At 53.8% G+C, this 23,435-nt stretch overlaps 1 protein-coding gene across 4 annotated transcripts in view; it reads right to left on the reverse strand.

Moving 5' to 3' along the window:
- UBR4 (ubiquitin protein ligase E3 component n-recognin 4) overlaps positions 1 to 23,435 on the reverse strand; it is a 118,073-nt gene that overhangs the window by 12,741 nt on the left and 81,897 nt on the right. For all 4 annotated transcript variants that reach the window (XM_081341484.1, XM_081341483.1, XM_081341482.1 and 1 more), the window contains 19 exons: positions 22,168 to 22,407; positions 21,741 to 21,879; positions 18,872 to 18,997; positions 18,624 to 18,752; positions 17,643 to 17,986; positions 15,122 to 15,212; positions 14,391 to 14,475; positions 14,013 to 14,140; positions 13,768 to 13,897; positions 13,465 to 13,622; positions 12,037 to 12,146; positions 11,786 to 11,927; positions 11,344 to 11,425; positions 11,036 to 11,209; positions 9,301 to 9,422; positions 8,810 to 9,007; positions 7,338 to 7,418; positions 2,301 to 2,388; positions 1,716 to 1,843 (listed from right to left, as the gene is read on the reverse strand). In XM_081341484.1, coding sequence (XP_081197610.1) covers positions 1,716 to 1,843; positions 2,301 to 2,388; positions 7,338 to 7,418; positions 8,810 to 9,007; positions 9,301 to 9,422; positions 11,036 to 11,209; positions 11,344 to 11,425; positions 11,786 to 11,927; positions 12,037 to 12,146; positions 13,465 to 13,622; positions 13,768 to 13,897; positions 14,013 to 14,140; positions 14,391 to 14,475; positions 15,122 to 15,212; positions 17,643 to 17,986; positions 18,624 to 18,752; positions 18,872 to 18,997; positions 21,741 to 21,879; positions 22,168 to 22,407 — 2,695 coding nt within the window. The remainder of the gene's footprint in view (positions 1 to 1,715; positions 1,844 to 2,300; positions 2,389 to 7,337; positions 7,419 to 8,809; positions 9,008 to 9,300; positions 9,423 to 11,035; positions 11,210 to 11,343; positions 11,426 to 11,785; positions 11,928 to 12,036; positions 12,147 to 13,464; positions 13,623 to 13,767; positions 13,898 to 14,012; positions 14,141 to 14,390; positions 14,476 to 15,121; positions 15,213 to 17,642; positions 17,987 to 18,623; positions 18,753 to 18,871; positions 18,998 to 21,740; positions 21,880 to 22,167; positions 22,408 to 23,435) is intronic.

Genomic DNA, 23,435 nt, shown 5'->3' on the forward strand with positions numbered 1-23,435 from the left:
AGCTGTTGGCCAACCATCCATCTCGGAGGTGGCTTCTTTGAACTGCTGGCGACGGGCTGCGGAGCCCCAAAGGGCGCCTGTCGAGGGGCCGGCAGGCTGTGGCTACTGACAGACACCGTTGGCCCCCATGCGCTCGCTGGCCTGTGTGTGCGGGGGCCGATGTTGTCCGGCAGCAGCCGCCCCAGCCCTTGTCTTGCCCCATGGCAATGGAACCCCCAACCCTGCCTCGCCTCACCCCACAGGATGAGTCTCCTGCCTACCGCCCCACCTGCCAGAGACCTCCTGGAGCTCCCCCAACCCTGCCCACCCCCCACAGGTGTCCCTCCCCACCAGCAACATTGAGGTGGCCACACCCACCTTGGCCACACCCACCCAATCTTCTATGACCCCCACAGCTACACCCACCCAGTGGGCCACGCCCACCTGGCACCCAGCGATAAGTAAGTGGGTTTTGGGTTGCAGTTTGGGCACTCGGTCTCTAAAAGGTTCGCCACCACTGTGCTAGAGGCTCTGCTTGCCTCTTGGCTGGATTCCCTGTTTTGATACCGGACTCATTTCTTGGAGGAGGAGGAGGTGGCCGCCAAGATGGTCAACAAAACTCCTCCCTTTGCTGGAGGTGTAACCGAAATATATAAAAAGGACTTCCAACAGGGAGGTGCTGTGATTCAACGTCAGCCTGTGGATTCAGCAGCTGAGTCGGACAATTCTGAAGAGGAGGAGGAGGAAGGGTTTGGAGACCCTTTGGTGTCAGGTTCTGATGCACCGCAGAACTCTCAGCCAGGCCCCTCCCGTCCTGTTCCTCCTCAGACTCAGCCGTGTGAGCACGAGGGATTGGAAGAAGACGATCCACAGCTGGCTCTGTTCAGGGATGCTAGGAGCAGGAGGCAATCCAGCAGAGCAGAGCAGAGGAAAGCAATGAGGCAACTCGGGAGAAGGCAATGAGAAGTCACGCCTTCAGACTGCTATTTAAAAGGGGAACGTTGTTCTGTACCAGCCTGCTACCGGCCCTGCAGAAAAGGCAGGGACAACCCCTTTTACAAGAAGGCAAGAGGCTGGAATTACGCCTGCCAAATTTATTGCTACAAAAACAAATAGAACAAGACACAAACCAAGAAACAGGAGCTTTTCAAGCGGTTGCCTTCAGCAAACCAGCCCTCCCACGCATTCCCCCTTAAATACAGTTCAGGGCGTGGCTTCTCTCTGCCTCCTTCCGAGGAGCCCCATTGCCTTCCTCTGTTTACTCCTGATTGACTGCCTCCTGCGTCGGGTGTCCTTGAACAGGGCCAGCTGTGGGTCATCTTCATCCATGCTGTCAGGCTCACACAGCTGGGTCTGCGTCGTGACCAGGTGAGAGGGGCCTGGCTGAGGGCTCTCATCAAGCTGTCCAACCCCCTCAGCAAGCTCTTCAACACCCCCCTCCTCCTCCTCCTCTGAGTCGTCCGACCCAACTGCCGAACCCACAGGCTGACCCTGAATCACAACAAATGTGTGGGAAGTGCTGGTTGCTGAAGGCAACCGTTTGAAGAGCTTCTGATAAAAGTCTTGGTCTGTATTTGTTTAACTTTTGTTTGAACTTTTTCGTTTAGCTTTTGCAAATAAATTTGGTTGGATTAGTTCCAGCCTATTGAATATAAAAAGGGGTTGTCCCTGACATTCCAACAGGGCCGGTTGTAGGCTGGAACAGAACAGGAGGCGAGGTGGGGAACATGGCTCACCGTGAGCAGATGCCGGCCTTGTTTGAAGTCTTTGATCCCGGTCAAGCGATTCAGCATGCAGCCCAGACCGCCGCACTGCGCCATGACTCCTGCCATCTTGTACACCTCTTCCTCATCCTCCTCTTCGTCTGGGGAAAAGAAAAGAGGCTTTCAGGAGAGGAAAAAAAAAACAGCACAGGCCCGGAGAAAACAGTAGGCCCGGAGAAAAGATCCTGGCTACTTTTCCTGGAGGCAGGCATAACTTGCCTGGAATTCTCCTGCTGGCTCAGCATCCTGGAAGGATCAGGATGTTCCGGGTAGCCTGCTCAAAAGAGGCCTCGGCTAAATAAGTGCCTGGCGCTGAAGAAAACCTTGCCCTCTTCCAGGGTGGAAAAGGCAAAGCACCAGCTTTCAGCGGGATGGCCAAACGTCTAAAGCAGGGTTTCTCAACCTCAGCAACTTTTACAATGTGCGGCTGGCCAGGGGATTCTGGAAGTTGAAAGTCCACAGAGCTTAAAAGTTGCTGAAGTGGAGAAACAAGAGTTCTAAGCCATCTGGTGCTGGACTCAAGGACCAGCATCCCGCGGCAGGATGGGAGACCGGTACCTGTAGTGGAATCCAGAGACTCTATGAATTCTTCCGTGGCGTCCCCCAACAGGCCCCGCATGCGATAAATTATCCTCATGGGCTCGCCCTGCCGAAGAGAAAAGGGGAGACCAAAGAGACTTTGGTCAGACCAGCACAGAAGAGCCAGAGAAACGTCCAGTGCTTGACCCTCCATTAAAAGGTAAACGTTCCCCCGCACATGCGTGCTAGTCGTTTCCGACTCTAGGGGCCGGTGCTCATCTCCGTTTCAAAGCCGAAGAGCCAGCGCTTGTCCGAGGACGTCTCCGTGGTCACGTGGCCGGCATGACTAGATGCCAAAGGCCCACGGAGCGCTGTTACCTTCCCACCGGAGTGGTCCCTATTTTTCTACTTGCATTTTTACGTGCTTTCGAACTGCTAGCTGGCAGAAGCTGGGACGGGTAACGGGCGCTCACTCTGCTACGCGGCACTCGGGATTTGACCCGCCAAACTGCCGACCTTCTGATCGACAAGCTCAGCGTCCTAACCCACTGAGCCACCGCGTCCCTCCATTAGGCTGGGCTAATCCACGAATGGGCTTCCTTGCATCGTGCCGGTGACTTCGGAAACTTATTAACACTGTCTCCCATTCTAAGATCACAGCCCAACGCAACTTCTGCAGCAGCAGCGGCGGAGAAGATGGAGTAGCTGAGACTGGCTCCTCTCAGTCAAAGGGAGAAACGCTCCAGGATGTAACAGAAACCACACATGACTGGAGAGGCAGGACAGGGGACGCATCCCCCAACTCTAGCTCAAGGAAACGATGCAGGAGGCATGACGGTGGAGGGAGTGGGTGGAGGGGGGGGCGTACAAGTCCCTGGGCAAAGTCCAGAGAAAAAGGCAGCAAGATCACCCAGTCTAGAACAGGTCGGAAGACCCAGATCTGGCTTTGGGACGGAGCCTGGACAGGGCTGGGTGTTACAATCCGGAAGCTGCGCTCTTTCCTTCTGTTTTACCCCGACAGAAACCCAAAGGACGCCTCTGCATAGGCAAGCCCGGCCCTCGGAAACCAAAGGAAACGGTGCAGAATCGCGCGACAGGTTAATTACATTGGCAGCTTCAAAGGAAGGGCAGCAGGGGGAAGAGAAATCTCCTACTGATGTTAGAAGAAAACAGGAGAGGGAGGGAGGGAGGGAGGGGTTGGCGGTGACTGGGTAGGTGGCTGGGAAAAGAAAAGTGACAATTTAATAAGCTTTTAAGCCAAACTGGGTATTAGAAAAAGTGGCAAAGCCCAGGAGGGCCTGGTTACAACTTTCCCCCATGGAGACAGCGCCACTTTCAAGCCCGAGGCCCCAGCCGCGGAGGGCCCGTTTCCATTTCAAGGACCTTGACGTCTGAAGGGGGAAGGGAAAAGAATAGGGGGCAAGGGGAGGGGGCCGTTCCCTGGGTGGGAGGAGAGACTTTAATTGGGGGGGAGAGGGGGGGAAAGAGGCGAAGCCAGAAGTGCAAAGAGGAGCTGTCAAGAGGACTGCCGCTAAGCCCGGTGCCGAATAAGCCGGCGCTTAATGTCAGAGGAGATTCTGAGCGTGGCTGGGGAAGCCCCAAGGGGAAAATGGGGAGGGGGGAGATCAATGGCTAGGCAGCCACCATGGAGGAGAGCTGGTCAAAGGCTTGAGCCCCCAAAGGAGGCAAGGGGGGAAAAAACACGGGCCTGGGGGGGAATTCCTCGGGAGTCACCGTTCCGTTCCAGGAAGGCAAGCCAGCCGTGGTCATTCTCACCCACTTTGGGACAAGCCAAGACCAGCTCTCCGTGGCCGCCCTGCGAGAGCGCACGGGCAGGCGCAAGAGATAAAGGCAGCCCTTTGATTAAAAGAGGTTCAAAGTTACAATGGCGCTCGAGGTGACTCACAACCGTCACCCCCCCAGTCACGCGGTCCATGGATTTACAACAGCCGCACCTGCCCAGCAGTCATCTGGTCCCCATTTGTGACCTTCTAGGGCAGCTTCCGGCAAGTAAAGTCAATTGGGGGGGGGAGAGCCGGATTTGCTTAACGACCGCTGCGGGGGGGGGGGAAGAAAAGGGTGGTAAAATCAGGTGTGACTCAACAACCAACTTGTTTAGCAATGGAAATTTGTGGTCGTTGAGGTATTGATTTAACAGCTAATCAGCGTATGTATGTAATGATGGGAATGACTCAGCAGGGTCTGAGTCTCTTTAAGAAACATTGTATAAAAGGGAAGGCTCTGCTGATGTGTTCTTTCTTCTTCTGTTTCCTGCTGTAACTGTGGTTTGTTTTGATCCTGCTGTTATGAGTTCATGTGTGTTTATTGTTGCTGGTGTATGATATTGTAGACAATGTAAGATAAACCACCGTTTACTATAGACCACTGTTTACTGTGTTTACTCCTGGGTTATCTCGCGCAATAAGGCTGTGCACACACTGACGGCCACCTGTAACCGAAACTTAATGGCAGTGTCTACTGAGGGAGGTCGCTCCCCAGTCTTAGCTAAGTGGAAAAGCAGCCTGTGACATACAGGTAGTCCTTGACTTACGCCCACAGTGGAGCCCAAAATTTCTGTTGCTAAGCGAGGCAGTTAATTTTGCCCCATTTCACAAATCTTCCTTGCCACGGTCGCTTAAGCAAATCGCTGCAGTTAAGTGGCTCACACGGTTGTTAAGTGCACCGCTACAGTTGTTAAAGTTACTCATGTGGTTGTTAAGTGAACTTGGCTTCCCCCTTGACTCTGCTTGACAGGAGGTCGCCAAAGGGGATCACAGGACCCCGTGACCGTCGTTAAGTATGAACCCCTTGCCAAGTGTCCAAATTTTGATCGCATGACTTCAGGGATGCCACATAGGTTGTAAGTCTGAAAAAAACACGTCCTTTCTCAATTTGACCGGTCTCTAAACGAACTGTCATAAGCTGTGGACTGCCTGTCTTCTCTCTCCCGGCTGCCTATCCGGGCACAGGAGGGGGAAATCAAAAGGGACTAGAATCCCTTCTAGTTCCCATCCGTTTACGGGGCTTCCCAGCCCTCCGTGATGAAATGCAGGCTTTTGTTCAAAAAACTGTCACAACATTCAAAGCCTGGGCCATTTGGAGACCGGCATCCGAATGCATTAATCTCCCCCACTCGACAAGCATGAGATTCTTTTGAACTCCAAATGACAAGGCAGGGTTATTTTAACATATTCATTCCTAGAGGCTTTCTGAGGGGGATAATACCCAAAGTTTGGCACTGAGAGTTAAAGCAAAGATATCAAGTCCTTAATCCCCTCCCGAAAACGCTTGCCTACAAAGGTATTTTGAATTTTTTGATAGCACACAGGGACAGCCCTTTCTCTTCCCTGGGATCAAAATCATCTCCGCTATAAAAACCGGATGCCAGTTGATCGCCAGGGAGGCCGTCTTATCTGCTTCCTAATTTGGGCCCGTAACTTGTCTCCTGTGACATACCTATGGGCCCGTCACGCGACAGAGGCTCAAGCTAAGCAGGCGTTAGGCGGATTGTAGAAAAAAAAAGAAGAAGAAGAAGGAGCAGGAGGCTGAAGAATATAAAAGACAAGAAAAGAGAATCCATCGGCGAGAGGTTTCGAGGCTGCCCTGCTGAGCAGGGATTTCATCAGCCAAAGCTTTCCTAAAACGATTACCCCCCAATAAACGAAGGTGAGAATTTCATCGGTAGGTTTGCTAGGACGGGGGGGTCCCTAACCCCGGGGCTGTGGCCCACCTCCGGCCTTGAGCAGTTGGCAACTGGGCAACCTTGGAAGTGTCAGGCGAATGTGCGCATCTCCACTTGCGTGAAGAGCAGGTGACCACATGCGCTCCATCCGCCTGAGCAAATGGAGCTGTGTGCAGGCGCACGTGCCCTCCTCTCCTTCCCGACAGTCCGCAAAGCCGAAAAGCATCGGGGAACTCTGTGCTAGGCGACAAATCGCCTGCCCCAAAGCAGCCTAGATAGGGAGCAGCGCAACTTGCTAAGCACATTGATTTGTGCTTTAGACTGTAAGCCGCCCTGAGTCTTCGGAGAAGGGCGGGATATAAATGGGATTTTTTTAAAAAAACAACTGTTTGGGGCAAACTCAGACCGGCAGCAAAGTCTAGCCTGCTTTTCCACACAGCATTGGCTAACCCAGAGGTCCCCAACCTATGGGCTGTGGCCCACTATACGGGCCGTAGTGTCTTGGCTGCCAGGCTACGTGAGTAGCTAGACAGTGCATGGGTGTGTGCACGTGCCACTATTGCCGCGAGTGTTGTGCGGGAAGTGGCAATGCCGCTAGTATCGCGCGGGTGGCGGCATTGCCACAAACTTTGTGTGGGTAGCGGGAGTGCTGCATGCGGCAGGAGGGCTGTGGCGCAATCGTCATATGGGGACAGTATCATGAGCCTCGTGCCGGGGCACCACTGCTGCAGGCCGCAGCGCGATCCTCATACAGGGGCAGCTTCGCTGTGGACCACAGCGCAATCCTTGCAAAGGGGCAGCAGCACGAACCTCGCGCCAGCACGGCACTGCTGTGGGCCGCGGCGCAAGCCTCGCGCTGGTGGTAGCATTGCTGCGATCCTGGTGGTGCCACAAACCTCACACGGGCACCAGAGTTACTGAGAGCCTTGCGTGCATGCTCGCAGCCCCATTTGCACGGCACGCATGCTCGCAGCCTGTTTGTAGGCGCGTGTGCACGTGTGGCCACATTCACGTTCGCACATGCGCGCGTCAGGCGCCTGCCCCTCCCTTTCCCACTGGGCCGCCAATCCAAAAAGGTTGGAGAACCCTGGGCTGTCCGACCGCCTTCCTCCACCTCTAAGGACCCAGTCCTTGGACTGTGAGGAAAACGGTTGGATTGTAATGTTCAGCCATGGTGCGGCTGAAGACACGCGCTCCTGTGTGCGAGACATCCGGAGCGTGGCACACAGGCCGTAAGCTACAGGAACACGGGGCACCCTGGGAAGCGCAGCCCTCCCACCGGGCAAGGTGGCGGAGGAAGAGAGGAGAAGTCTCTGGGGGAAAAGACACACTGTGTGTGTCCGTTCCAAGATCTCAGGGACGTGAGAGGCCGAAGGCAGAAGAGGACCCCTCACCTCGTTAGTCGGACACCAGACTTTCTTGTACACTTCAGCAACTGGGAGGTCCAAACTGATGATCTTGTTGTTCACCAGAAGCTGGAGGAAAACAGGAGGAAGGAAAAACACAGCGGAGAGATGAACGGGGATGACGAGATCCAAGGACATTTTTTCTTCTTCCCCCGTGCCATCACTCCGCACAACAACTAATTCCCACAACACTGTCAAATTATCTAGCAAGGCTGCGTTACTACTATTCTTCTCACCTCTCCTCATCTCCTTACGACTATAACTTCGTTGCTGGTATCTTACGATTGATATTGTTTATCCTAGTAAAGAGTTTTACGTCGATTGCTTATTTAGTATCCTATATGACTATCGCCGAGTGTTGTCTCTTAGGATTTACGATGAATGTATTTTTTTTACCATGACTACCGTGTTTCCCTGGTTTTATTTCGCTTTCACCTCCAAAAGAGGCACCGGGTCTTTGTGTGTGTGCGTGCGTGTGTGTGTGTGTGTGTGTGTTTTCCACTCACTTCCGGCACCGACAGCCCCACCCAGCCGGCCCACTTCTTCTTCGGCCGAAGGAGCAGCTTCGTTCTGTGCCTGAGCATGGAGCTTCAGCCTGCATTTCGCAGTCAGAGGCCTTTCCGGAAGGCCACTGCAGCCGAGAACCGAGCTACGGATTGAATCCGTGGCTCGGTACTCGGCTGCGGAGGCCTTCCGGAAAGGCCTCTGACTGCGAAAGCAAGGAGAGGCAGGCTACAACAGTAAGCAGGGGCAGGGCATGTGGGGCTGCTCCACCCCTCCCCAACCCGTCCTAACCTGATTTTTAGCGGTGCGCCTCGCCCCCAAACTAGTGCTTATTTTGGGGGTAGGGCTTATATTAGGCCCACCCCCCAAAAAATCAAGCTAGGGCTTATTTTCGGGGTAGGTCTTACTTTTGGGGAAACACAGTATGGTCATGATTTATCCCTTATTGCTTTTTTGCACAGTGAGAGCCTCCGCACCGGAGACAAATTCCTTGTGTGTCCAATCACGCTTGGCCGACAGAATTCTATCCAAGATTTAAACATGGGGGTAGAGCTTATATTAGGCCCACCCACCCCCAAAATCAAGCTAGGGCTTATTTTCGGGGTAGGTCTTACTTTTGGGGAAACACAGTATGGTCATGATTTATCCCTTATTGCTTTTTTGCACAGTGAGAGCCTCCGCACCGGAGACAAATTCCTTGTGTGTCCAATCACGCTTGGCCGACAGAGAATTCTATCCAAGATTCTATCCAAGATTTAAACACAGGGAAAGGTCCCGGCTTTCTGGAAAGTGGGCACTGCAGAAAGCCGCAAGGGGGCCCCCCCGTACGGGCTGCCAAGGACAAGAGCCAGGCTTCAAATCAGCAAAAAGGGGGTCTGCACAAAATCCCGGCCCCTCCCAGGGCTTGCAAAGCATGGCCCACCCTCCAGCTGCTCCGGCTCGCCCGTCCTCCTCACCTCCATGCCACTGTCGTCTTCCAGCAGAGCCACCAAGTCACAGTCCTGGCAGATCTTGTTCTTGATGTCCCTCATCAGCGGCCCGATGCCCGGCTCGTTGCTGCTGTAAGGGTTGCCGGGCATCCGGCCTTGCAGGAAATCCTCTTGCTGGGGGTCCTTCTCCAGGGTGACGAAGAACTCCGTCACTTCGTTCTCCTCCTGACAGGGGCCAGAAGCGCAAGGGGTGAGAAAGAGCTGGCTGACAGCTGCCAAGAGCCCCAGACCGTGCTGGCCCTGCCCTTCACGGGGCCTTGGGGGGGGTCAGGGCGGAGACCCATCCAAAGGCTGTCCTTCCTGGCTCTCGAAAAAAGAGCAAGGAGTCGAAGCAGGGGCTCCCCAAAGTCTATAGGGGGCCGGCGGAGTTAAGCACCCCTCTTTGGCTTCTCTGCTCCGGAAGCCTCCTGGCCGGGCAGGATCAGGACCAGGTTGCCCCCACCCCACCCCAACCTTACCGGGTAGATGATGCTGCAGAGTCTCTCAAAGATGAAGACGGGGGTCCGGTAATCGTCCAGGCTGTAGCGCTTGGCGGTTTCAATGCAGACGGCCATGAAGGCCTTGGTCTCGGATTCCGTGCCTGCAGGCGAGTTGATCGGGAGGGAGGGAGGGAGGGAGGGAGAGAGAAGGGGAGAGGGGCTCACTGGGGTGTTTCCCAAAGTGGCTTCTTCCCTGGGATGGACGGGTGGGATTTGCCAGGGAGACCACCGGGTCCCACCCAAAGGAGCAAAGGAAACTAAGAAGCTAAGCTGAGGGTTCACAGTTTTCTTCTGAAGGAACATCTCCAGAAGGGAGAAAACGGCTCCTTAGGCAGAGCTCTCGTTTCTTTCCTGTTCCTGTTTATCCCCCTGGCTGAGTCCAGCAAGGCTAGGCTTAGAATAGACTAGAATCACCGAGTTGGAAGGGCCCTCGGAGGTCATCTAGTCCAACCCCACCCCCCAACCAAGCAGGAGACCCTACGCCATTTCTGACAGATGGCAGTTCAGTCTCTTCCTGAAAGCCTCCGGTGATGAAGCTCCCACAACATCTGGAGGCAAATTGTCCCATTGGTTGTTTGTTCCCACCGTTAGGAAATTCCTCCTCATTTCTAGGCTGAATCTCTCCTCGATCCGTTTCCATCCGTTGTTCCTTGTCTGGCCTTCGGGGGCTTTGGAATACAGGTTGACCCCCCCTCTTCTCTGTTGCAGCCCCTCAAATATTGGAGCACTGCTATCCTGTCCCCCCTCGTTCTTCTCATTAGACTAGACCTACCCAACTCCAGCAACCATTCCTGATATATTTTAGCCTCCAGTCCCCCGATCATCTTTGTTGCTCTTCTCTGCCCTCTTTGTAGAGTCTCGACATCTTTTTTACATCGTGGTGACCAAAACTGGATGCACTATTCCAAGTGTGGCCTTACCAAGGCTTTGTAAAGTGGTAGTAACACTTCACCTGATCTTGATTCTTTCCCTCTGTTAACGCAGCCTAGATCAGGGTTGGCTAAATTTGCTAAAGCCACACGGTTGTGAAGTGAATCTGGCTTTCCCCATTGGCTCTTGCTTGTAAGGACGTCGCAAAAGGGGATCACGTGACCCCGGCACACTGCGACCGTCATAAATGCGACCTACCCAACTCCGCCAACCGTTCCTGATATATTTTAACCTCCAGTCCCCTAATCATCTTTGTTGCTCTTCTCTGCACACTTTCTAGAGTCTCGACATCTTTTTTACATCGTGGTGACCAAAACTGGATGCAGTATTCCAAGTGTGGCCTTACCAAGGCCTTGTAAAGTGGTAGTAACACTTCACCTGATCTTGATTCTGTCCCTCTGTTAACACAGCCTAGATCCGGGTTGGCTAAATTTGCTAAAGCCACACGGTTGTGAAGTGAGTCTGGCTTTCCCCATTGGCTCTTGCTTGTAAGGACGTCGCAAAAGGGGATCACGTGACCCCGGGACACTGCGACTGTCATAAATGTGACCTACCCAACTCCGCCAACCGTTCCTTATACGTTTTAGCCTCCGGTCCCCTGATCACCTTGGTTGCTCTTCTCTGCACTTTTTCTAGAGCCTCCACCTCTTTTTTTTACAGTGTGGGGACCAAAAATGGACGCCGCATTCCAGGTGTGGCCATTACCAAGATCCAACTTAGGGCTGGGGCAGGCCGCGGCAAGTCAAGGCGGGCCCGCCCCGCTCCTGCAACCCCCGCCGTCTACCTGTGGTCATGTCTTCCAGCATCTCCAGCAACATGTCCTGGGTCTCGTCGATCAGCTTCGTGCGCTGCACCACCAGCTTCCTCAAGCAGAGGTACCCGTTTAGCACCGTCCCCACCAACCGGCTCTTGAAATGGCGTTTGATGGACTCCACTTCCACGAAGGAGGACAGGAGGCCTGGCAGCGGGAGGGCGGGGAGAGAGCCGCTGACCAACAGGGACCGGCAAGCGGCCTGGGGTTCCCCGGAGCCCAAGAAAAGCAATGGGGGGGGAGGGGAAGGGGAAAAAAAAAAGACTTCGTGGATGCCCTACCGGTGATGCTCTTGAGAGCGTAGCCTTGCTGCAGGTCGGTGCTCAGGGTGGCTTCCTCCAGGGCCAAGAGTCGGGCGATTTCCTGAAACGAGAGAGGCCCGGCCTTGAAGGAAAGAGGCCCAGGGTGGGCAGGGCGGGGAGGAAGGACCGAGAATGCCCCTGGGAGTGTGTGGGGGGGGAGGAGGAGGGCAAGCGTTCAAAAAGGCTGCTTTTGAACCTCCCGGAGTCCGAGTTGAATGTCTCAGGACCAAGCCTGTAGCCTTTCCAAGCTCCGGGCAGACTCCCGCACCCATCCTCCCCGGCCGATGAGGGACGGTGCCCAGCCAATCGCCGCCCCCCCCCCCGGGAGGATCGAGCCCGCTTCCACAGCCGCGAGGCGGTTTGGCTGGTTCCAAAGGAAGCTGAAGGGTGCGGCCCCTTCCCCCTGCCGGCCCCCTCTTACCTTGGTGATCAGGTTGCCGACGTAAGGCAGGACCCCCCTGGCCGCCAGGTACACCTTCCAGCCGGCCGGCTTGATGAGCTTCTGGTAGAGGGCCAGGTACTCCGCGGCACACTCGCCCGCCACGCTCAGCTCGTCCAGGTAGCTGGGAGAAAGAAGGGGGGAGGGGGAGGAGGAGGAGGTGGTGAGAAAGCCAAAGGGGATCAGAGGGCCCACTTCCCCGAGAGGAGGGAAGGATCCTGCTCCGGCCTTACCTGGTCAGGAGGTCAAGGACTTGCTGCTTGCGGCTGGGGATGGTGGCCAGGGCTTCCACGATGGTGCAGGCCGCCTGCCGGGCTGCTTGGGTGGCTGGGGTGAACAAGACCTGGAAAGGGAGTGGGGAGGAGAAGGCAGGAGACGATGCCCCTTGGGCACACCCCCGTGGCATGGATCCCGCCCCCGTTCCTGGCGGGATCTTCTTCCCCCAGCCCTCAGGATGGCTCTGCTCCTTGGCCTCGCCTGGCTCCTCCTGCTCCTTCTCCTCTCCTCCTCCTCTCCTCCTTCCTTCTCTTCTCCTCCTCTCCTCCACCTTTCTTCCTCTTCTCCTTTTCCTCCTTCTTTCTCTTCTCCTCCTCTCCTCCACCTTTCTTCTCCTTCCTTCTTTCCCCTTCTCCTTCCTTCTCTTCTCCTCGTCTCCTCCACCTTTCTTCCTCTTCTCCTTTTCCTCCTTCTTTCTCTTCTCCTCCTCTCCTCCACCTTTCTTCTCCTTCCTTCTTTCCCCTTCTCCTTCCTTCTCTTCTCCTCGTCTCCTCCACCTTTCTTCCTCTTCTCCTTTTCCTCCTTCTTTCTCTTCTCCTCCTCTCCTCCACCTTTCTTCTCCTTCCTTCTTTCCCCTTCTCCTTCCTTCTCTTCTCCTCGTCTCCTCCACCTTTCTTCCTCTTCTCCTTTTCCTCCTTCTTTCTCTTCTCCTCCTCTCCTCCACCTTTCTTCTCCTTCCTTCTTTCCCCTTCTCCTTCCTTCTCTTCTCCTCGTCTCCTCCACCTTTCTTCCTCTTCTCCTTTTCCTCCTTCTTTCTCTTCTCCTCCTCTCCTCCACCTTTCTTCTCCTTCCTTCTCTCCCCTTCTCCTTCCTCCTCTTCTCCTCTTCTCCTCCACCTTTCTTCCTCTTCTCCTTCTCTTTCACCTTTCTTCCTCTTCTCCTTCTTTCCCCTCCTCCTTCCTTCTCTTCTCCTCCTCTCCTCCACCTCTTTCTTCCTCTTCTCCTTCTTTCTCTTCTCCTCCTCTCCACCTTTCTTCTCCTTCTTTCCCCTCCTTTTCTCTTCTCCTCCTCCACCTCTTTCTTCCTCTTCTCCTTCTTTTCCCTTCCCCTCCTCCTTCCTTCTCTTCTCCTCCACCTCCACCTTTTCTTCCTTTTTCTCCTTCTTTCCCCTTCCCCTCCTCCTTCTCCTCCTCCTCTCCTCTACCTCCACCTTTTTCTTCCTCCTTCTTTCCCCTTCCCCTCCTCCTTCTCCTCCTCCTCTCCTCTCCCTCCACCTTTTTCTTCCTCCTTCTTTCCCCTTCCCCTCCTTCTTTCTCTCCTCCTCCTCTCCTCCTTTTTCTTCCACTTCTCCTCTTCTTTCCCCTTCCCCTCCCTCCTTCTCCCTCTTCTCCTCCTCCTCCTCCTCCGCCGTGTGTGCCTCGGTTGCGCGTGGGTGTGTGTCTCACCTGCCGCAGCCAATTGTTGTGTCCCAGCTTGAGGTCCAGGGGGCAAGTCCTCTTCCCTCGCTTGCTCATGAACTGCTTCCACTTCCAGGCGTACTTCTCCATCAGGTAGAGCTGGCGGAGCTCCATCCGGCTGGGAGACTTCCCGTTGGCTTCCAGGACTAAAGGACGGCGGCAAAAAAAACAGCCAGGGGAGTGAGCCGCGGGGCAGAGCGGCTGCCCCTTCTCCGAGGCCGGGCCTCCTCGGCCTCCTCTCCCCCGGCTGGGGGAGGAAGCCAGTAAAAGGGGGGGTGGAGAAAGGCGCACCTCTGGCAGGCAGGCACTTCTTCCACACCTCGTAGGCAGCCTTGGGATCCCTCTTGAGCCACAGCTGGGCCTGGGCGTGGATCTCGTTGCTGTAGGGCTTGACGGTGGTCAGGGAGTCCACGGGCGAGTCCTGGGGGGCCCAAAATAGAGAAGAGTCTGGCAGGGCCTCGAGAGGCTGCTGCAACCGGCCGGCCGCCCCTGCGGCTGGGGATGGGGCGGAGGCGGGGAGGGGCAAGCAGAGGTACCTTGTTCTTCTTGCTGGTGGGCGCCGGGGGCTTGATCAGCTTCTGAAGGATGCGCAGGCACATCAGGGTGATGTTCTCCACCACCACTGGCGTCTTGATGTTCACGGCCATGAGGAAGAGGCTGAGGGCTGGGGGGAAGCGGGCTAGGCGGTCAGCATCGCTCCAGAAACCCAAGGAACGACATCTTTCCCATTTGGCTCTTCCGTCCGCGTGAGGGTGGTGCCTCTGTCTCTCTCTCTCTCTCTCTCTCTCTCTCTCTCTCTCTCTCTCTCTCTCTCTCTCCCTGGGGGAGCAGATTCTCTGGGCCTTCTCCCTCTCCTCCCCACCCCACACCAACCAGGGACTGCCACACCTGGCCTGTCGAGCCCCGGGCCTCACCGCAGCGCAGACGCAACTCCCAGCAACTGTCCTCCTTGGAGATGGAGTCCGTCAGCAGGAGCATCTCGTACTGAAGACTGCTGGCCTGCGAGAGGGGGGAAAGAGGAGGAGCGTCAAGCGTCCGGCTGGCGAATTCAGTTTTGAAGAAACTCTAAGGCCTTCAGGCGCCGTAAGAGATCCATTATTTATTTATTTTAATGAATACCCATCCCGGCACTGAAAGCAGCAAAATCAATGCTAGTTTTCCCCCGCGAAAATCTGGCTAGTTAGCAATAGCTTTTCATAACCCCTCCCACCCGCCCGCCATGCCTTCACGTTGGCCAACCGCATTCTTTCTGTTCGTTATAGGAACAGCCCACTGCTCCGTCAGACATCTGCTATGGACGGCCTTGGGTCTCGTGGTCCACAGACGGCTTCTGGAAACTCCCGTTTCTTTCCCAGGCTGCCCCTCCCCCCCATTTCTATGGCACGCTGAGCAGCGACAGAGGTTAGCAAGCCTCTTAGCAATTCAACGTTGACATGGATAGGGGGAGGGGTATGGGGGGGCAAGAACCCCCCCCCCACAGGAAACACTTATGTTCCCAGGTTGTTAAGGAGCCAGGAAGACCATGAAGCTGGTTCATCCCTTTGCCAGGAAAGGGAGAGGGCAGCCTTGGGGTGCCAAGGCTGGAAGGTCATTTTACAGAGAGACCCCTGCCCAAGGGGCGACCGGGGGGGGGAGTGCTGCTCACCAGGTCAGGATTGGCCCAGTGGCCCTTCAGAGCTGCCGACACCTTGCCGATGATGAGGTCATTCATCTGCTGGGTGGCTTCTGGGTTATCTCTGGTTGAAGACAAGCGGATAAAACAACAAAGGCATCTTTAAAGTGCCACAGGTCCCCACCACACAGACACACAAACACACACAAGCTCCTCTTCTTATGTCTGGCTCATGTAATAACACCAACACCCACGACCTCCTTCCAGAGAGAACATGACTTGAAAGCTCCCTAGCCAGTTGTGCTAGCTGCAAGAAAGGGATCGATGGCCCCAAGTACATTCCTCCGAATTCGAATCAGCTCCGGCTTGGCGCCCTCGCTGGCATCCTGCCCTCAAAGGCTGGGGGAGAAGGGGACACGGGGAGAACAAATGGGGAATAAGCCTGTATGGGGATGGGAAATAGGGAGGGGGGATGGCAGCTTGATGAAGTCCAGGGAAAGATGGAAGCAGTTTGTGCCAGCGCTCAAGGCCACTCAGCCCGAGACCAAATTGTGCCCCAAATCTCTCAGTGTTCTCAAAACACCTATAAGGTTCTTCCTTGGCTGAAGACAGACTGGTCATGGCGGGAAGGGCTGGATGGGGGGGAAGAGTCTGTAACCTTTTCACACGAGAAATCTAGTTCTAGCCTGAATTTTCTGCAGCCAGCAATCTCTAGTAAAAAAACCAAATGTAGTTCAAGCCTGACTTTCCTGCGGCCAGCAATATCTAGTAAAAGAACCAGACTTAGTTGCAGCCTGACTTTACATCTCTAGTAAAAGAACCAGACTTAGTTCTAGCCTGAATTTACTGCAGCCAGCAATATCTAGTAAAAGAACCAGACTTAGTTCCAGCCTGAATTTACATCTCTAGTAAAAGAATCAAACTTAGTTCTAGCCTGAATTTACTGCAACCAGCAATATCTAGTAAAAGAACCAGACTTAGTTCCAGCCTGACTTTACATCTCTAGTAAAAGAACCAGACTTAGTTCTAGCCTGAGTTTACATCTCTAGTAAAAGAACCAGACTTAGTTCTAGCCTGACTTTACATCTCTAGTAAAAGAACCACTTAGTTCTAGCCTGACTTTACATCTCTAGTAAAAGAACCAGACTTAGTTCCAGCCTGACTTTACATCTCTAGTAAAAGAACCAGACTTAGTTCTAGCCTGACTTTACATCTCTAGTAAAAGAACCAGACTTAGTTCTAGCCTGACTTTGCATCTCTAGTAAAAGAACCAGACTTAGTTCTAGCCTGACTTTGCATCTCTAGTAAAAGAACCAGACTTAGTTCTAGCCTGACTTTGCATCTCTAGTAAAAGAACCAGACTTAGTTCTAGCCTGACTTTGCATCTCTAGTAAAAGAACCAGACTTAGTTCTAGCCTGACTTTACATCTCTAGTAAAAGAACCAGACTTAGTTCTAGCCTGACTTTACATCTCTAGTAAAAGAACCAGACTTAGTTCTAGCCTGACTTTGCATCTCTAGTAAAAGAACCAGACTTAGTTCTAGCCTGACTTTGCATCTCTAGTAAAAGAACCAGACTTAGTTCTAGCCTGACTTTACATCTCTAGTAAAAGAACCAGACTTAGTTCTAGCCTGACTTTGCATCTCTAGTAAAAGAACCAGACTTAGTTCTAGCCTGACTTTGCATCTCTAGTAAAAGAACCAGACTTAGTTCTAGCCTGACTTTACATCTCTAGTAAAAGAACCAGACTTAGTTCTAGCCTGACTTTACATCTCTAGTAAAAGAACCAGACTTAGTTCTAGCCTGACTTTACATCTCTAGTAAAAGAACCAGACTTAGTTCTAGCCTGACTTTACATCTCTAGTAAAAGAACCAGACTTAGTTCTAGCCTGACTTTACATCTCTAGTAAAAGAACCAGACTTAGTTCTAGCTTGACTTTACATCTCTAGTAAAAGAACCAGACTTGGTTCTAGCCTGACTTTACATCTCTAGTAAAAGAACCAGACTTAGTTCTAGCCTGACTTTACATCTCTAGTAAAAGAACCAGACTTAGTTCTAGCCTGACTTTACATCTCTAGTAAAAGAACCAGACTTAGTTCTAGCCTGACTTTACATCTCTAGTAAAAGAACCAGACTTAGTTCTAGCCTGACTTTACATCTCTAGTAAAAGAACCAGACTTAGTTCTAGCTTGACTTTACATCTCTAGTAAAAGAACCAGACTTAGTTCCAGTCTGACTTTACATCTCTAGTAAAAGAACCAGACTAAGTTCCAGCCTGACTTTACATCTCTAGTAAAAGAACCAGACTTAGTTCTAGCCTGAATTTACTGCAGCCAGCAGCCTTTAGCAAAAGATCCTATCGCTCCACCCAAATGGAGTCGAGGGTCTTTCTTTCCTAAGGGACCGGACTGGGGCAGGTCTGACGCTGATCTTCATTACTTAGTGCCTTCAAGGGCCCAAGGGTTGGCCAAAGCCAAACCAGCGGAAGAGGCTGCCTGGGTTCCACTGTGAGAAAGGTCAAAAAGAAAGGGTAGGCAGCCGCCCGAGGCTCACCTGGTGAGGAGGCACATGAGCTGGCGGATGTCCTCCCGCATGCTGGCGGCCCCTCGGCGCAGGTTGTAGTCGAAGAGCTCCCGGATGAGGCCCTGGGAGACCAGGATGTGGCGGATGGCGGCGTTGGTGGCCAAGGCCCGGAGCAGCGTGATGCAGTGCTCGGTGACGGCCGAGGCGCAGCCGTAGCACTTGGTGGAGGAGGTGTGGCCGCAACCCAGAACCGAGAGGGCGCGGTACTGGCTGGCGGTGAAGGTGGGCTGGACAGCCGAACGGGAGGACTTGCTGGCGGCCTCTCTCTGCTGGAGGTCGTACTCTAGCAGCTCCTTCCGGGATGCAAAGACTTTCTGGGGAGGGAGGGGGGAGGATAGAGAGGGGAGAGGGCTGAGCCATGCAGGAGCGCTTCGGGTGACCAAAGAGATGAATTTCCACCAGACTGGACTAGCCCAGGGGGTCCCCCAATCCTCCGCCCAGGGCGCAGGCACATGCTCCCATTTATGCAAGCGGCGGCCGTGCCTCTGCCAGCCACGCATGCAAACGGAGCCGCGCGTACGCACACACGCGCGTGTGCGTGCGCTTGCCTGGCACTGGCGTGGAACCATCCGCTCCCCTCCACTGCCCGGTCTGCAAAGCTGCCTGAAGCAGCAGGCAAGAGGGCGCGCGCACGGTCCGTTTTACGCGAGCGGTGCCCGCGCTTGCCCACCGCTCACACCGACGCCCGCCACTCCCGTGGAACCGTCTCCTCCTCCTCCCCCCCCGCCACCAATCCGCAAAGCCGGAAAAATTGGACTAGCAGCCACAATCAGCCCTGACCAAGCCCGGCCAGAATCCACCGGCTGTTTCTGATCTCAACAGCCAACCTGTTTCTTTTTTGGGGAGAGGGAATGGCAAAGCGACTTCAAGGGGAATTCTGGCAGTCGGCCCGCTCAGCCCAGACTACAGGAGGGATCCGCCCTGGATGATCTTGGGAATGGCCCGGATTACCTGGATGATCTTGGAGAGCTCGTCAAAGGAGTTCTTGCAGTCGCCACAGTACTCTTGCGCCAGTTGCAAGATGTACCGGTTCACACTGGCTGAGGTGGAGCTGAGGCCTCCGCTGCCCCCGGAGTCGTCCTGGCACGGCGGGAAGGAGGGGGAAGAAGGAGGAGGAAAGTTAGGCCAGGATGGCCTCGCCTCCCCACCGTCCCCTCCTCCGGGGGTCCACCCGGGGCGGCCTGCCCGCTTCTGGCTACCTGTGGCTTTTCAGGTGCCGCCTCGTTCACTTTGCAGAGCAGGTTCTCCAACTGGGGTCGGTGGCCCATCAGCTGGTGGTAGACCCGGTCGGCCTTGTCCAGGAGGGTGTTGATGTTGGTCACCGCCTGGCGGGTGAAACGACGCAGCACCGTTATGCGCGTGCTTCTAACTAAACAACCCTGGGCTCCCGAGGCCTCGGGGACAGCAACGTTACCCGCCAGCCTCCGCACGAAACAAGTCTCTACGTCAACGGTCTGCAACCTTGCCAACTTTTGAGACTTGTGGACTTCAACTCTTCAACTTCAATGGCTTGGGGTCCGGATTATCTGAGGGAACACCTGCTGCCGGCATCAACTTCCCATCGTCCTGTGCGCTCCCACAGGGAGGGCCTTCTTAGGGTACCGCCGGTAAAGGATTGCCGGCGGGTGACTCCCAGAGAGAGGGCCTTCTCTGTGGGGGCGCCTGCCCTCTGGAACCAACTTACCACGGAGCTTAGGACTGCCTCCGACCTCCGCTCATTTCGCCGGGACCTGAAAACTTGGCTCTTTGAGCTGTGAATTGGGTTTTCATGTTTTAACTTTTAAATTTTGGGCTCTTAATTTAATTAGCTGTTTTAATTAACTGTTTTAAACTTTCAAACTTTTGTATGGTAGGATTTCAATTTATTTATTTATTTATTTATTGATGGGATTTATATCCCGCCCTATCTCCCGAAGGACTCAGGGCGGCTAACAACAAAACATATAATAAGTACATAAATCAAGATAAAATGAAATTGAGAACATCAGTGCAATAAAAAATTAGAGAATTTAAAAAATGAATTAAAAATACTAAATATAAATTAATTAAAATGCCTGTCAGTCCAGGTCAGCCTGGTGGAAAAAGGAGTGTTTTGAGGCCGCGGCGAAAGGATTGGAGTTTTTGGGCCATCCGAAGCTCAGGGGGGAGCTGATTCCATAGGGCTGGCACTCCCACAGAGAAGGCCCTCCCCCTGGGGGTCGCCAGCCAACATTGCCTAGCTGACGGTACCCTGAGGAGGCCTTCTCTGTGTGAGCGTACTGGACGATGGGAATTTGTTCCCGGCAGCAGATGGTCCTGCAAGTATCCCGGACCTAAGCCATGTAGGGCTTTAAAGGTAAGTACCAGCACCTTAAATCTCACCCGGAGGGCAACTGGTAGCCAATGCAGCTCATGCAGGAGGGGTGTAATATGGGAGTATCGGGGTGCTCCCGTCACAACCCGTGCAGCTGCATTCTGCACCAGCTGAAGCCTCCGGGTGGTCTTCAAGGGCAGCCCCATGTAGAGAGCATTACAGTAATCTATACGGGAGGTAACGAGTGCGTGGGTGACTGTACGTAGGGCATCTCGGTCCAAAAAGGGGCGCAATTGGTATATAAGACGAATCTGTGCAAATGCCCCCCTAGCCACGGCTCCAATGTGATCAATTGCCCTGTAAACCGCCCTGAGTCCTACGGGAATAGGGCGGTATAGAAGTTAAATAAAATAAAATAAAATAAAATAAAATAAAAACTCTGAGGGCTGGCTGAGGAATTCTGGGAGTTGCAGTCCACTAGTCTTAAAGTTGCCAAGGTTGAAGACCCCCCCGCTCTAGGTAATAAGCTTGGGGGGGGGGGTGTCAAGCAGCCCTCTGCTCCTAGGCAGTGAACGGAGCGTCTCTGCCTCATGCCAACGTCCGGCATGCAGGCCAAACTCTTCCTCCAGCCCAACCCAGGCGGTGGATCGCTCCCAGTTGAAGCAAGACCCCCGAGGTTCCATTAACAGAGGCAGCCCCCCCAAGGGGCCAGGGGGAGCGTGAAACTCTTTATTTTTAAAATAGTCCTCGACTTACGGCCACAGCGGACCCCAAAATGTCTGTTGCTAAGTGAGACACTGGTTACGTGAGTTGTGTGCCCCCTTTGACCGCCTGGATCGCCGCAGGGGTTAAAAAGAGAATCGCTGCAGCCGGTAAGTGAGTCAACCGGTTGTTAAGCGACGCTGGCTTCTTTTCCCCGTCGGATTTTGCCCGTCGGGTGGTGGCAAATGGGGATCGTGTAACCTCGAGACACAGCAACGGTCGTAAGTATGAACCGGTTGCCCAGCGTCTGGGTTTGGATTGCGTGACTGTGGGGATGCGGCAAAGGTCCTAACTGTGGAAAAAACGGTCGTAAGTCCCTTGTCCCAGTGCGGTTATTGCTCTGGCCGCTAAACAAGCTGTTGTAAGTCGAGGACTACCTGTAAAGCATTGGGTGAGGTGGGTGGGTAGAATAGAATTAGAATTGGTTTCCTGGGGGAAGTGAGGCCACAAAATCTAGCCCCCCCAAAAGGCAGGTCTCCTCCTCCTCCTCCTCCCTCCTCCTCCTCTTCCTCATCTACTTCCTCCTCCTTCTCCTTCCTGTTCCTCCTCCTCTTCCCTCTCCTCCTCCTCCCTCCTCCTCTTCCCTCCTTCTCCTCTTCCTCTTCCCTCTCCTCATCCACTTCCTCCTCTTCCCTCTCCTCCTCCTCTTCCTTCCCTCTCCTTCTCTTCCTCCTCCTCTTCTTCCTCCTCCTCTTCCCTCCTTCTCCTCTCCCCTTCCTCTTCCCTCCTCCTCCTCCTCCTCTTCCCTCGCCTCCTCCTCTCCCCTCCTTCTCCTCTTCCCTCTCTTCTTCCTCTTCCCTTCTCCTCATCCACTTCCTCCTTTTCCCTCTCCTCCTCCTCTTCCCTCCTCTTCTTCCTCCTCCTCTTCCCTCCTTCTCCTCTCCCCTTCCTCTTCCCTCCTCCTCCTCATCCACTTCCTCCTCCTCTTCCCTCTCCTCCTCCTCTTCCTCCTCCTCTTCCCTCCTTCTCCTCTCCCCTCTCCTCTTCCTCTTCCTCCTCCCACCGCCACTGACCTTCTTCCGGTCCTCTTCGTTCTCGATGGGGTCCACTGCACAGCACGGTTTGGCAAACAGCATGAAGTCGAAGCGGGCGTATTTGCAGAAGCCGCAGGCGTTGCAAAGGAAGGGGTCCTTCTCGTCGTAGTTGATCGACCTGGGAATCAGCAACAAGGGGGTGTATGCGTGTCTGTGTTTGCGTGACCGCGTGCGTGTGCAGCAATCTCCTCATCGCTCCCCCAAAAGAGATGCCTCGAATGTGGAAAACCCAACTCTCCTTCTAGAGCCGGGCGTGGGACTTGAGAAACCGAGGCCCAGCTAAAGAGCAAAGACGTCTGTGGCTGCGGGGGAGAGGGTCACCCGAGGCCCCCCCCCTCTTCCTCCATATGTAGCTGCCCCGGGGGAGAGGGTGGGGGGAGGAAGGAAAGGGGCTGAGCTGACCCACCGGCATTTGTGGCACTGGTAGACGTTCTCCCCGCAGTTCCCGCAGACGCCCGGGTTGGCGGGCACGGAGGCGCTGCACCGGGGGCACTGCAAGGTCTCCGTGGAGGCCTGGTAGTTCTCGTAGAAGTCGGCAAACTCGATCATCACGTTGGAGGCCACGATGGGCAAGGGGAGGTCGATCTTCACCTCCGTCTGGCCGGGGGTCAGCTGGACCTTCTTGGCTTTGTGCCAGCGGGCCGGCCTGAAGGTGGCAGAAGCAGAGGGAGGCCCACCGTGAGAAGGCCGGTTCTGCTGCCCGCCGCTGCGCCCGGGAAAAACTTAAGCCCTCTGCTGCTACCCTCGCGCGAAAAACACCCTACGAGACGAGACAGGTCAGGAATGAAGGCATTCCTCTCCCCCCCCACGCCCTCGAATGAATAGAGCCATGGGGGCTCCATGGGGAGGAGATGGAAGGAGAACGGCAAGTTCGTCTCGTGGGGGCAAAGGAACTTGGACCAAACCAGAAGGGAAACATCCGGGAGAAAAACTGCAGCTTGTGGTTGAGGAGCAGGTCTGTCTGTCTGTCATCTACGTCAGGGGTCTTCAAACTTGGCCCTTGGATGACTTCTGGACTTCAACTCCCAGCGTGCCCGGCTGAAGAATTCTGGGAGTTGGTCCACAAGTCACCAAAGGGCCAGGTTTGAAGACCCCCTGACCTACATCTATCATCCATGTTTGTGTTTCTCTCTATAAATCTGTATCATTTATCTATATCTTATCATCTATTTCTGTCTCTTTCTGTCATCTATTTTCTGCAGCTATTTCTATCTATTATGTATATATATCTTATCTATCTATATCTTTCTCTCTTTCCTATCATCTATCTTATCATCCATTTCTATCCTGTTTTCTATATCTATTTCTATTATATCTATCTTACCATCTATCTATATCTTTCTGTCTCTATCATCTCTCTTATCATCTATTTCTATCTATCTCTGGCCTGAGGGGGGATTGGTGGGGTCTTTTTACTATTTTTATTGGGGTTTTTTACCATGTATTAACTGTATTTTTTAATCGGGCATATATTTAATTATCTTTTATTTTTTGTAAATCTCTGTGTTTTATTCTTGCCCTGTACACCGCCCTGAGTCCTCCGGGAGAAGGGCGGTATAGAAATATTAATAAATTAAATTAAATTAAATTATCATCTATTGTATCTATTTCTATTATCTCTATCTTATCATCTGTATCTTTCTTTCTCTATCATCTATCTATATCTATCATCTA

This window comes from Vipera berus, assembly GCF_964194415.1.
Source record: "Vipera berus genome assembly, chromosome: 17".
NCBI classification, from domain to species: Eukaryota; Metazoa; Chordata; class Lepidosauria; order Squamata; family Viperidae; genus Vipera; species Vipera berus.